Source organism: Scyliorhinus torazame, chromosome 12 (assembly GCF_047496885.1).
Source record: "Scyliorhinus torazame isolate Kashiwa2021f chromosome 12, sScyTor2.1, whole genome shotgun sequence".
In the NCBI taxonomy this organism is placed as follows: Eukaryota; Metazoa; Chordata; class Chondrichthyes; order Carcharhiniformes; family Scyliorhinidae; genus Scyliorhinus; species Scyliorhinus torazame.
In genome coordinates, this window is record NC_092718.1 from 9,880,518 (window position 1) to 9,895,113 (window position 14,596).

Consider the following 14,596-nt stretch of genomic DNA (forward strand, 5'->3'; position numbering starts at 1 on the left):
ACCGTCTCTTTGTGGAGGAAGTATTTTATTTGGAGGAGTCTCATTTCCTGTCCTTTTGCTAGCCTCCACTTCCTCGTCAGTTAATGTGCCCCCGTCCCACCTCCATCTTTTGAAGGTGGTATCCAGCATGGCTGGGGGTAATCTGTGATTGCCGCATATGGGAGCCATGGGGGACATTTCAGTTATCCCGAAGTCTTGTCTCAGCTGGGTTCACGTTCTCAGCGTGGCAGCTACCACTGGGCTCGTTGTGTATCTTGTCGAGGAGGATGCGAGTACTGCTGTGGCCAGAGCCCGGAGGGTTGTTCCTTTACAGGGTGCATCCTCCATTTATACCCAATCTGTGTCGGGCTCTTGTACCCATCCCCTCACTCATTCTGCCGTTGCTGCCCAGTGGTAGTATTGTAGGTTTGATAAGGCCAAACCCTCTTTGATTTTCCTCCTTGGCAGTGTCTGTTTGAGAATTCTCGGGTTATTACCCCCCCCCCCCCCCCCCCCCCCCCCCTTGAAGGTCTTTTCTTACTTCCTCCACCAGGCTGGTCAGGCTCCACTTGTGTATCTGTGTCCAGTCTCTGGCTATCTGGATCCCCAGTATGGGAATCTGTCCTGGGCTGTTTTGAACGGGAGCCCCTCCAGCTCTCTCCCTCCCCCGTTTGGGTTCACTGGGAACACCTTGCTTTTGCCCAGGTTAAGTTTGTAACCCGAGAAGGTTCCAAACTCTTTCAATATTTGAAGTGTTGCCTTCAGTTCCTCCTGTGGTTTTGAGACATGTAATGAGCCAGACTTGATAAAAGATCTTAAAGTAAGGGAACATTTAGGAGGCAGTGATCATAATATGGTAGAATTCAGTCTGCAATTTGAAAGAAAGAAGGTAGAATCAGATGTAAAGGTGTGACAGTTAAATAAAGGTAACTACGGGGCATGAGGGAGGAACTGACGAAAATCGACTGGGAGCAGAGCCTAGTGGGAAAGACAGTACAACAGCAATGGCAGGAGTTTCTAGGAGTAATTGAGGACACAGTACAGAGGTTCATCCCAAAGAAAAGAAAGGTTATCAGAGGGGGGATTAGGCAGCCATGGCTGACAAAGGAAGTCAGGGAATGCATCAAAGCAAAAGAGAGAGCCTATAATGTGGCAAAGAGTAGTGGGAATTCAGAAGATTGGGAAGGCTACAAAAACAAACCGAGGATAACAAAGAGAGAAATAGGAAAGAGAGGATCAAATATGAAGGTAGGCTAGCCAGTAACATTAGGAATGAGAGTAAAAGTTTCTTTAAATACATTAAAAACAAACGGGAGGCAAAAGTAGACATTGGGCCGCACCAAAATGACGCTGGTAATCTAGTGATGGGAGACGAGGAAATAGCTGAGGAACTGAATAAGTACTTTGCGTCAGTCTTCACAGTAGAAGACATGAGTAATATCCCAACAATTCCGGAGAGTCGGCGGCAGAGTTGAATATGGTAGCCATCACAAAGGAGAAAGTGCTAGAGAAACTAAGAGATCTAAAAATTGATAAATCTCTGGGCCCAGATGGGCTACATCCTAGAGTTCTAAAGGAGATAGCTGAAGAAATAGTGGAGGCGTTAGTTATGATCTTTCAAAAGTCACTGGAGTCAGGGAAAGTCCCAGAGGATTGGAAAATCGCTGTTGTAACCCCCCTGTTCAAGAAGGGAACAAGAAAAAAGATGGAAAATTCTAGGCCAATTAGCCTAACCTCGGTTGTTGTCAAGATTCTAGAATCCATTGTTAAAGATGAGATTTCTAAATTCTTGGAAGTGCAGGGTCGGATTAGGACAAGTCAGCATGGATTTAGTAAGGGGAGGTCGTGCCTGACAAACCTGTTAGAGTTCTTTGAAGAGATAACAAATAGGTTAGACCAAGGAGAGCCAATGGATGTTATCTATCTTGACTTCCAAAAGGCCTTTGATAAGGTGCCTCGCGGGAGACTGCTGAGTAAAATAAGGGCCCATGGTATTCGAGGCAAGGTACTAATATGGATTGACGATTGGCTATCAGGCAGAAGGCCGAGAGTTGGGATAAAAGGTTCTTTTTCGGAATGGCAACCGGTGACGAGTGGTGTCCCGCAGGGTTCAGCGTTGGGGCCACAGCTGTTCTCTTTATATATTAACGATCTAGATGACGGGACTGGGGGCATTCTGGCTAAGTTTGCCGATGATACAAAGATAGGTGGAGGGGCAGGTAGTATGGAGGAGGTGGGGAGGCTGCAGAAAGATTTAGACAGTTTAGAAGAGTGGTCCAAGAAATGGCTGATAATTCAACGTGGGCAAGAGCGAGGTCTTGCACTTTGGAAAAAAGAATAGAGGCATGAACTATTTTCTAAATGGTGACAAAATTCATAATGCTGAAGTGCAAAGGGACTTGGGAGTCCTAGTCCAGGATTCTCTAAAGGTAAATTTGCATGTTGAGACCGTAATTAAGAAAGCAAATGCAATGTTGTCATTTATCTCAAGAGGCTTGGAATATAAAAGCAGGGATGTACTTCTGAAGCTTTATAAAGTACTAGTTGGCCCCATTTAGAATACTGTGAGCAATTTTGGGCCCCACACCTCAGGAAGGACATACTGGCACTGGAGTGGGTCCAGCGGAGATTCACACGGATGATCCCAGGAATGGTAGGCCTAACATACGATGAACGTCTGAGGATCCTGGGATTATATTCATTGAAGTTTAGGAGGTTGAGGGGAGATCTAATAGAAACTTACAAGATAATGAATGGCTTAGATAGGGTGGACGTTGGGAAGTTGTTTCCATTAGCAGGGGAGACTAGGACCCGGGGGCACAGCCTTAGAATATAAGGGAGTCACTTTAGAACCGAGATGAGGAGAAATTTCTTCAGCCAGAGAGTGGTGGGTCTGTGGAATTCATTGCCACAGAGGGCGGTGGAGGTCGGGACGTTGAGTGTCTTTAAGACCGAAGATGATAAATTCTTGATTTCTCGAGGAATTAAGGGCTATGGAGAGAGAGCGGGTAAATGGAGTTGAAATCAGCCATGATTGAATGGTGGAGTGGACTCGATTGGCCGCTCCTATGTCTTATGGTCTTATAGGAGCAGGTCATCTGCATAGAGTGAGACTCTGTGCTCTCTGTCTCCTCTCCGGATTCCCTTCCAGCTTTTTCCGTCCCGCAGGGCTATCGCCAGGGGTTCGATCGCTAGCGCAAACAAGAGTGGGGACAGGGGGCATCCCCGTCTTGTTCATCTCTGCAGCTGGAAGTATTCAGAGCTGGTGGTGTTAGTTTGGGAACGTAGTACAGGAGCCTCACCCAGGCGGTGAAACCCACTCCTAGCCCAAACCTCGAGGTATTTCCATTCGACTCTGTCGAAGGCCTTTTCTGCGTCCAGGGAGACGATCACCTCTGGTGTTCTCTCCCCAGAGGGGGTCATTATTATGTTCAGCAGCCGCCTGATGTTCGCTGTGAGCTGCCTACCCTAGACAAAGCCGGTTTGGTCCTCTGCGACCACCTCTGCTACACAGCCCTCCAGCCTTTTGGCCAGGACCTTTGCGAGTATTTTCGCATCCACGTTCAGCAGTGAAATGAGTCTGTATGATCCACATTCCGTCAGGTCTTTATCTTTTTTGGATATCAGTGAAATTGTGGCCTGCGCTAGCGTTGGGGGCAGGGTGCCCCTTGCCAGTGAGTCCACGAACATGAGCCTTAAGTGTGGGGCCAGGACTCGTTCAAATTTTTTGTGCAAGTCCGCCGGGAACCCGTCGGGACCCGGTGCCTTCCCTGTCTGCATGGATCTGATGCTCTCCATGATTTCTCCCAGGTCTATTGGTGCTTCCAACTCCCCCCTTCTGTCTTCCCCCACAACTGGTAGTTCAATCCGTCTAGGAAAAGTTTCATCCCCGCTATGATCTCTCCTCTAATCATGGCCTTCAGTGCCTCCCAGAACGTGGAGGGGTGAGACCTTCCCATTTTGTTTGTTACTCACGTAGTCGCCTATGGCCCGCGATGTTTTCTGACAGAAGGCCTTGTCGGCCAGGAGGTCCGTGTGCAGCCTCCACGTGGGGCGCTGGGCCCGGCCTGTCTCCAACCTCTCATCCATATAGTGTGGAGTGTGATCAGAGATAACGATCGCGGAGTACTCCGTTCCTGAGATCCCTGGAAGCACCGATTTCAACAAAACAAAGAACAAAGAAAAGTACAGCACAGGAACAGGCCCTTCTGCCCTCCAAGCCCGTGCCGACCATGCTGCCTGACTAAACTTCCTGGGTCCGTATCCCTCTATTCCCATCCTATTCATGTATTTGTCAAGATGCCCCTTAATGTCACTATCGTCCCTGCTTCCACCACCTCCTCCAGCAGCGAGTTCCAGGCACCCACTACCCTCTGTATAAAAAAAAAAAAACTTGCCTCGTACATCTACTCTAAACCTTGCCCCTCGCACCTTAAACCTATGCCCCCTAGTAATTGACCCCTCTACCCTGGGGAAAAGCCTCTGACTATCCACTCTTGTCTATGCCCCTCATAATTTTGTAGACCTCTATCAGGTCGCCCCTCAACCTCCTTCGTTCCAGTGAGAACAAACCAAATTTATTCAACCGCTCCTCATAGCTAATGTCCTCCATACCAGGCAACATTCTGGTAAATCTTTTCTGCACCCTCTCTAAAGCCTCCACATCCTTCTGATAGCGTGGCAACCACAATTGAACACTATACTCCAAGTGTGGCCTAACTAAGGTTCTATACAGCTGCAACATGACTTGCCAATTCTTATACCCAATGCCCCGGCCAATGAAGGCAAGCATGCCGTTTGTCTTCTTGACTATTAAAGGATGTGGACCAACGACAGGTATATGCATTAAGCCACAGATTAGCCGTGATCTCATTGAGCAGTGGAGCAGGCTTGAGGGGCTGAATGACCTACTCTTGTTCCCATGTGGGGCCTTGTCGAAGGCTTTGCTAAAATGCATATAAACTACATCAACTGCACTACCCTCCTCTACCACCCAATCACTTCCTCGAAAAGTCCATTCACATTTGTGAGGCATGACCTCCCTCTGACAAAGCCATGCTGACTATCCCTGATCAAACCTCGCCTCTTCAGTGGAGATTAATTTTCTCTTTCAGAATTTTTTCCAATAATTTCCCTACCACTGATGTGAGACTCATTGGTCTGTAATTCCCCGGTTTATACCACCCTTCTTGAAAAGTGGAACCACGTTAGCTGTCCTCCAATCCTCTGGCATCTCCCCTGTGGCCAGAGAGGAATTAAAAATTGGGGTCTGACCCCTGTAATTTTGTCCCTTGCTTCCAACAGCAGCCTGGGAAACATCTCGTCCAGACCTGGGGATTGTCCACCTTTTAAGCCTGTCAACTTCCAATACCTCCTCAGTCTGACACATGAGTGTCATTACCCAGTGCTCCTGTGTTCCACTGCCCTGCAGTAGAACCTGCAACGCAACATTTCAATCAACCACTCCACCACCCACATCACCCCAGTCACCAGCTCCACTTTCATAGCTGGCGTGCTCAGCAACATAAAATGAGTACCCTGTGTCAAATGTAGTTTAGTATTGGCATCAGTCGAGAACTGGACCCAACTCCAGATGCCTCCCTGGTTGGAGGGGCAAAAGCTGCTGGTACCAGTCTCCAGTTCATATGCTGTGGCTGCCTAACAATTGCCATGCACGGGACTCAGAAATTCCATCCTGTTTTAAATATACCCCAAGTGGAAATGCTGGGCTTTTATGTTTTCATAGTTGTTATCATGAATGCTGAACCTGAAGGCAGGTACTTGGTTCATTGTCTGCTGATGCTTCATTCTGAGCTGTTTCTCTTGGCAGTTTTTGTCAGTGGTGCTTCGCCACTGCCTTTCACTCTTGGGCACAGAGAAAGGAGGCAGGTGCTAAGTCTACCTCGGCCAGAACAGGAATTGGTCTGGCCCTTTTTGGCGTTGTTGTGAACTGCATGCTCGCCATCTAACCAATTGAACTAACTGTCCCCTTTTATATTTTGGCCACATAAAATAATGGGGGAAAGCTCCCATGTTGAAGTTCAGCCTGTGGAAAATGAGATTCTGAATGTGTTTTGGGAATTTTGTGTTTTAAGTGTTACAGCAGTCCTTGGCATTTGCCAATATCAACCAATCCAATTTTGCATGAGTGGAACTTAGCTTTATATTTTGTGACCAAAGAGTCACAGAAATTGTCTCCATAATTGTTGTCAGTTGCCCTATTATAATTGCCGTATTATGTAAACATTCTTGTATGAATTGTGGGAATATGAACTTCCTCCTCCTACAATACTTATTGATGGAAATAGTCCCATGGATAGGTGCCAGGCAGGTTGTCTATGGCAGGTGACCCAACAGCTGAAATAGGTTATTTGGAAAAGGTAGTCGAGGCTGGAATATTGGACTCATTTGAGAAATGGCTTGATTGTAGAGCGAGCTTGAGGAAGTGTGTCAAACCATCTGTAATGACTCAATGCCGAAGACCACACTGACGGTTGCCAGCTTCATTGACAGTTGTTGCCGTCTCAAAAATTGACCCAAGTGAGAAATAATGTGAAAACTACAATATTATAAATGAAAAGTGGATTACCAACAATCCTAAAATTTAAATCTGGGCTGTAAGCAAAATTTGTTCTAAACATTGTGGAGTGTTGTGTTCATGAGATCGTTTGAATCTCTTGAGTAGATTACAATCCCATCACCTCGGGCTTTTCATTATTCTCCAATATATACTAATTGAGTTTATCTGGTTATGCATTACACAATGTTCATGTTACGTTTGCTAATCTTTCAATGAGGGCATCCTCCGACATTAGTGGCACAAAGCATTTTGTCTCGGGCTACTGTGACATCGCACTGAAAATAAATCTCTTCTAATTGTGCAAATTATGGATAGGGAGTTGTGACTTTTGGGTCTTGACCTGGATTTTGGAGACTTGGTTGCTTTAATAAAACAATCGAGCTTTATGCACGCTGTTTATGGCATATGGGATTCCCTTGATTGTAAAGACTGCAGACTTCAATTCCGTCACTGTTTGAAAATCTGTTCTCAGTGACCAATCACTGTAAAACAATCTTCATTAGAAACTGAGACAGTACTAATAAGAATGAGCTGTCCGTGAAGTAATGGTGAATTTAAGGATAGCAAGAGGAGTAAATACCACTTGCCTTTCCTTGGTGTCCAGAGGGAACATAAGCGCAGGAACAAACATGAGTCTGTAATTAAACTCTGACTAGAGCGTGTGTTCCAATTTTGGAGTGAAAATTGTTCACCACCCTTCACAATAAATAACTTCCTCCTGATTATGATTTTTCTCTTCTCTCTGAACCGTACCAACATAGGTCAGGAAAGACCACATCAAGGAAAACCGATGCATCATTTAGCCAAGGAACCTGCTATGCAGCCACCACCTAATCAAGCTTTACACTTCCCTGCTGGACAAGCCTTTCCCAATCATTTTCAACATCGTGGTGGGAAAGGACATGAGAAAGCAAATGAAGCAGGAGAGCATCCTAAAAGTCAACAGGGTAGGTGCTTCTTTAATCCCCCCCCCCCCCCCCCCCCAAAGCATGTCATCTGTGCAATTATTTCATGGTTCCCTGCATTTAATGGCGAGCCAGTCTTTCATCATGTTTTGCTCCTCTTGCTGCTGTGTAGTGGCACCCTTTACTTAGTAGGTGAATTGCCATGTTAATACACATGCCGCTACACATATGGTCAATCATTGAATTACATCTTGAATATGAATGTTAGGGCTTATAGTTTTTTAAAAAATAGTTTGTCATGAATACCAGGATTGCAGGAAATCCGTTTTAAGGATCTGTTGGCTTTTGATGTTTACAGTGTTTATACTGGACTACGATTCTTTTTCATTCGGTGTGCTCTACACATCACGCAAGTATAATCCATTTGATATCTTCTGGGAAACTACGCACAGTATGTGTGGACAAGGATATCAAAACTCGTGTTAACCGCCTGGGATTTTCTGTTTCTCAGCTTTCTTAAACTTTGCTATGGCCGCTGATCACCATCAAAAGATGGGCTTCCAAATTTTTTTTTCAATTCTTTTCATCAAATGCTCGTGCCATTTCCCCAAGGGCAATTGGGGATGGACAATAAATGCTTGCTTCACGAGCGAAGCCCGTATCCCTTGAATGAACTTAAATGTGTCGGCATTGCTGACCTGATTCTATAACGTGATGGTGAGCCTCTTCCTTGAACCGCTGCAGTCCATGTAACAGATTTGTACAACTGAGTGGCTTGATCAGCTATTTCATAGGGCAGTTAAGAGTCACTCACATTACGGTGGGTCTGGAGTCACATGTAGGCCAGGTAAGGGTGGGAGATTACCTTCCCTGAAGAACCTTAGTGAGCCAGATTAGTTTTTACCACAGTTATAGTAGTTTCATGTTCACCATTATTAAGACCATAAGACATAGGAGTGGAAGTAAGGCCATTCGGCCCATCGAGTCCACTCCACCATTCAATCATGGCTGATTTATTAAGATTGGCTTTTAATTCTAGATTTGTTAATTCAATTTTGTTCCACCAGCTGCCGCGGTGGAATTTGCACCATGCCTCCAGAACACTAGAGCAACACCACTAAACCATTGTCTCCCTCTAACTATCACATTAGCCTGCTCTTTACAGGATAAGCATATAGAATAAATGGAATCCATGCTGTTTAGGTCCTGTAGCAACATCAGTGATGTTTCTACCCTTGGACAAATGATGTTTAAGGTCGGTGGGGGGAAACAAACAAATTTAGCATTGCTGAAATAATAGACATGGTGTTGAAGCTTTTGATCTTGGGCTGATTAGGACAAATTTGCAAGTATGTTAATTATAAAGGGAACAACAATTTATGCTGCATGCAAAGAGAGTGCTGATTGATTGGCAAGTGGATTCTGACTGGTAAAGACGTTGCCATGGCGAATGTACCAGGGAACAGTTAACTGTCAGCATATCTCTTTCAGCAATACTCAAGGACTGTACTACTAAATAAATGAGTTTGCACTTCATATGGGACATGTGGTTATTCACTGTGGGTGGGATTCTTTGGCCGCGCTCGCCCGGTGACTGGAAATTCCCGCCCAAAGTCAATGGACCTTTACATGGTCCCCGTCCCGTCCGTGGTGATCTTGCGGCCGAAGAATCCAACCAGTGTCTTATAGCACAGATCCATGCAATATGGCACTTGCATCTGTTCGGAAAACATAGGTAGTTTTAAGGGATTTGTATTTCAAAACGTGAGAAATAAGGTATAGCTTTAAGTGTATTTGAGGTGTGGCTGGAAACCTATTATTAGACTCATGCTTGTCAAAGATGTCTGTCTGTGGGGGTTGGTTAAGATCCAACTGTATTTCTGTTGTGCTTAGAGAGGGTTGCGGTGTGAAGAATAAATAAACCAGCAGTGGTTGCTTAGCAACTGAAGCTTTTAAGTTTTAGTTTAGCTAATTTGATTGCAGTTGGAGATCAGTAGTGAGTGAGCAGGCAGGTCTCCGCTCTGCTGGAAGCAGTTTGTTTTCGAGGGCTAAAGAGGGAACTTCTCTCTTCTCTCTTTGCCTTGCTAGACTATGGAGTAATGGTTAAGAAAACAGATGCCAAGGCAGCATGGTGGGGCAGTGGTTAACACTGCTGCCGCGCGGCACTGAGGTCCCAGGTTCGATCCCGGCTCTGGGTCACTGTCCGTGTGGCGTTTGCACATTCTCCCCGTGTTTGCGTGAGTTTTGCCCCCACAACCCAAAGATGTGCAGGGTTGTGGGGGTGAAAACTTTTAACAGCGAATCCAGTGGATTGGCCACACTAAATTGCTCCTTAATTGGAAAAATGAATTGGGTACTCTAAATTTACACCCGGGAAGTCTGGAGTTAAGTGAACAGGGACCCAGGAAGTCTGGAGTTAAGAGTTAAGTGAACAGGGACCAAGGTATGGTTCCGAAGATTTCAAGGAAGAGTAAACTGTATTTTGAGTTGGAGACAATTGCAGTATAGAATCATAGAATCATAGAAGTTTACAGCATGGAAACAGGCCCTTCGGCCCAACCAGTCCATGCTGCCCAGTTTTTACCATTAAGCTAGTCCCAGTTGCCCGCACTTGGCCCATAACCCTCTATACCCATCTTACCCATGTAACTATCTAAATGCTTTTTAAAAGACACAATTGTACCCGCCTCTACTACTACCTCTGGCAGCACATTCCAGACACTCACTACCCTCTGAGTGAAGAAATTGCCCCTCTGGGCCCTTCTGAATCTCTCCCCTCTCACCTTAAACCTATGCCCTCTAGTTTTAGACTCCCCTACCTTTGGAAAAAGATGTTGACTATCTACCTTATCTATGCCCCTCATTATTTTATAGACCTCTATAAGATCACCCCTAAGCCTCCAAGCTCCAGGGAAAAAAAGTCCCAGTCTATCCAGCCTCTCCTTATAACTCAAACCATCAAGTCCCGGTAACATCCTAGTAAATCTTTTCTGCACTCTTTCTAGTTTAATAATATCCTTTCTATAATAGGGTGACCAGAATTGCACACAGTATTCCAAGTGTGGCCGTACCAATGTCTTGTACAACTTCAACAAGTCGTCCCAACTCCTGTATTCAATGTTCTGACCAATGAAACCAAGTAACCAGATTTTAAAGTGGGACAGCAACCTTCAAAGCCTGATACCATTTTAATAAAGTCTGGGAATTGAGAGTTGAAGCAATTGAGAAGTTTGCACAGCATTCAAGAGAAAAGTCCCAAAGAGGTTGGTGTGAAATCCTGGACTGGAGTTGGTGTTACACGTGGAGTGGAAGCTTTGTTTCAAAGTGTAATTTGAAAAACTGGTTGAGCTCAGTTGGATGGACAGCTGGTTCATGATGCACAGCGAGGCCAACTGGCCGGGTTCAATTCCCGTACCGGCTGAGGTTATTCACGAAGACCCCGCCTTCTCAACTTTGCCCATCTCCTGAGGTGTGGTGATGCTCAGGTTAAATCACCATCAGTCAAGGGGAAAGAAGCCTATGGTCATCTGGGACCATGGCAAATTTACTTTTTTTTTACTGGAGAGTTCCCTGTAATATGACGCCAACATAGTGCAGGCTGCAATTGGGAGTGTGATCCCTTTTATGTCAAAGTGTCAGAGTTTGCTGGTGCTGAGAACTCTGGCACTAACTAACAGTGAACTGCATCTGACATTGTAAGTACTGACAAGTACCCAATTCTATATAAATTAAGAACAGAATACAAAGATTAATGGTATCGTAAGTTGTGTAAACAGGAGTATCAAATTACAAAGAGACACTGATGGATTAAGTAAGCAAAACTGTGGAAGATGGATTTCAAAATGGCTCAGCAAAGGTCAAATCTGCATATTATGCAAATTGTATTTTGAAATTTAAAATCGAAGGAACAATGGAGCTCCAAAAAGTTTTAGGCTTCCATGCAGACTGATCACTAATGATATCTGGGGGAAAAAAGATGATCAAAAACTAATGGAATGTTAACCTTTATAACTCAAGGACCAGAATATAAAGAGGATGTTTTGCTGCAGTGAAATAAATCATTGGTTGGACCACTTCAGCAGTTCGTTGTACTGTTTTGGGCACTGCATCCGAGAAAGTGTTTGTCCATTTTGAAGGGTACAATGTAGACTCACCAGTATGTTTTCTTAAAAATAATTTTGACATTTTCTGTATAACAAAATAATACACACTATACCACCAATACATAAAGGTACAACTCAAAAATAACACTCAATACTCAACAACCCCACTAAACTCAACTCTTCAAAACATATAACTAAACCCCTTTAACAGCTGACGGTGACAAAGTTTGCAAAAGGAAATGAACGGCTGCCATCTCAACTAGAGCCCTTCCACCGACCCCCTAATGATGTATTTAACTTCCTCCAGATATATGAACTCCATTAGGTCACCCAACCAGGCCGAGACACTGGGCGGAGTAGGAAATCTCCACCCAAGCAGAACCCGCCTCCTGGCTATCAATGAAGCAAAGACTAAGTCATCCGCCTTCACCCCTGTCTGCAGCACTGGCGAGTCAGAAGCCCTAAAAATGGCCACCACCCAGCAAGGCTCCAGATCGATATCCAGAATCTCTAACATGGTGGTAAAGAAGGAGACCCAAAAGCATTCACGTTTAGTACATGATCATAACATGTGGGTATGATTTGCAGGCCCCCATGAGAACAATGCTCGCAACTATCCTACACCCTCGAGAAAAAAAACACTCTCCCTCGCCTTCATCAGATGTACCACCTTGAACTGTATCAAGTTGAGCCTAGCACATGAGGTAGTGTGGAGACCCTGTGAAGAGCCTTACTCCACCCCACCACCCCATTCAAAATTGGAACAAGTTCACCCTCGCACTTCCCTTTCACCTCATCCAACGGAGCCTGCTCCGCCGACAGGATCTGGACATAAATGTCCAAAATCTTCCCCTCACCCGCATCGGCCAGAGATAAATCCTATTTAAGAGAGACGGCAAAGGTGCCACAGGGAATCAAGAAAACTCCTTCCACAAGACATCTCACACCTGTGCAGTGGTTAGCACTGGGACTATGGCACTTGGGGACCGGGTTCGAATCCCGGCCCTGACGTCACTGTCCGTGTGGAGTTTGCACATTCTCCCCATGTCTGCGTGGGTTTCACCCCCACAACCCAAAAAGATGTGCAGGTTAGGTGGATTGGCCACGCTAAATTACCCCTTGATTGGAAAAAAAAAATTGGGTACTCTAAATTTAGGAAAAAAAAGAAAGCACAAACCTGGAAGTACCTAAAATAAATTGGTCCTCAGGAGTTGAAGTTTGTCCAACAGCTCCTCAAATCCGGCAAATCTACCCTCCACACAGGTCCCGTAAATGAAATGTCCCCCCTCTAGACCACCCCCCCGGACCTGAAAGTTGAATCTAAACCCACTGACACAAAGAGATGATTAGTACAAATAGGGTCTAACAACGACATGGAGTTAAGCTTAAAATGTTGCCTAAACGGCCTCCAAATCCTCAAGGTGGACACCACAACTGGTCTCAAGGTATATTTTGCATGGGAAAACTGAAGCCTCCAGGCTAGAACTACAAGTGCTCATCTCTGTCTGCCCCCATATGGACTTCGTCTCCTTGAGCCACCTCCGTATGTTTTCAATATTAGCTGCCCAGTAATAAATAACAAATTAGTTAACGCTAAGCCTGACTGTGTCTCTAACACTCGGAAGAAAGGCCCTGCGAATCCTTGGTGACTTGAACGCCCAAATGAATGAATATCTGACAATGAAAGATTTGGGCAGAAAATGGGAGACACTGAAAAAGAAATAAAACCTTGGGGGGACATTTCATTTTAACACTCTGAACCCTGCCGCCAAGGACCGGGGGAAGTTAACCCACTTCTGCAAGTCAGATTTAACCCCATTTACCAGACTAGCATAATTTAATTTATGAAGCAAGGTCCAATCGTGGGCCACCCGATAACGAAAGCTAGATCTGGCACGACAGAAAGGCAAGAATTCTAGATTGGCTCCCCTCCTTGGGGATTTACGGGAAAGTATTCGCTCTTGTCCAAATTCAACTTATACCCAGAGAAGGAGCCAAAGCTCCTAGATAACTTCATTATCTCATCCATGGCAGAGGTCTGTGATATAAAGATGATGATTAACTGCATACAAGGGCACTCTATGCTCTCTCTCTTCTCACTTTATCCCTCTCCAATCAGTGGAAGATCTTCTATGGCCAATGGTTTGATAGCCAGAGCAAACAAACGCGGAGACAATGGACAATCTTGTTTCATACCCCTATTCAACTGAAAGTAACCCGAACTCGAGTCATTTGTGCAAATTGCGGTGGCGGTCCTGTACAGAAGATGAATCCAAGATGTAAACTTTGGCCCAAAACCAAACCTCCCCAGAATCTCTCATACCCTGATTCCACAGTCCATCACCTCCTGTTTGGGCACTGGAGAGGGGAAAGGACTAAGTTTAATAATCAACGTATATAGTCCGACAGCTCCGACCTTTGATAAAACCTTCCGAGATCACCTCCGGAAGGCAGGGCTCCATCACCATGCCAGCACTTTAGCCAGTAACTTAGCATTAGCATTCAACAACGAGATAGGCCGATACGACCCACATTCTGGAGGGTCCTTGTCCTTCTTCAGAATTGGCAAAATAGAGGCCTGTGCCAATGTAATGGGCAATGCCCCCGGGATATGGAATTATTAAACATGTCAAATATCTGTGGCATCAGCTGCCTGCAAATTTCTTAGACTCACCAGTATGTTACCAGGGCCCTTAATGATTGGGTATTAAAGACAAATAACTTGGCTAATATTCTGTAAAAAAAAAAAAAAAAAAGATTAAAGGGTGATTTGGTTGAGGTAAGGGTAGGTAAATAAAATAACATTTCAGCTGGTGGATGAGTCTACGTTGAGGCAAAAAGCCTTAATTCAAGTTCGACCACTCGGGAGAGAGTTGAGAAACAATTTTTTCTCCAGTATGGAATCATCTCCCACCATGGTGGTAGAATCACAAAATGTTTGCTAGACAAGGGTGGAACCAAGGCAAATGGAAGTGCAAATCAGCAATAATCTAACTGAATGATAGAACAGAATTGAGGCGATGTGGGGC

The 14,596-nt window shown here is 45.0% G+C and overlaps 1 protein-coding gene across 7 annotated transcripts in view; it reads left to right on the forward strand.

The window, feature by feature from the left end:
- The window catches only part of golm2 (golgi membrane protein 2), a 129,090-nt gene that overhangs the window by 74,757 nt on the left and 39,737 nt on the right, over positions 1-14,596 (forward strand). For all 7 annotated transcript variants that reach the window (XR_011933852.1, XM_072470395.1, XM_072470398.1 and 4 more), the window contains exon 9: positions 7,321-7,506. Coding sequence is in view for 6 of the 7 variants with exons in the window: in XM_072470395.1 (XP_072326496.1) it covers positions 7,321-7,506 (186 nt within the window). In the remaining variant the exon portion in view is untranslated. The remainder of the gene's footprint in view (positions 1-7,320; positions 7,507-14,596) is intronic.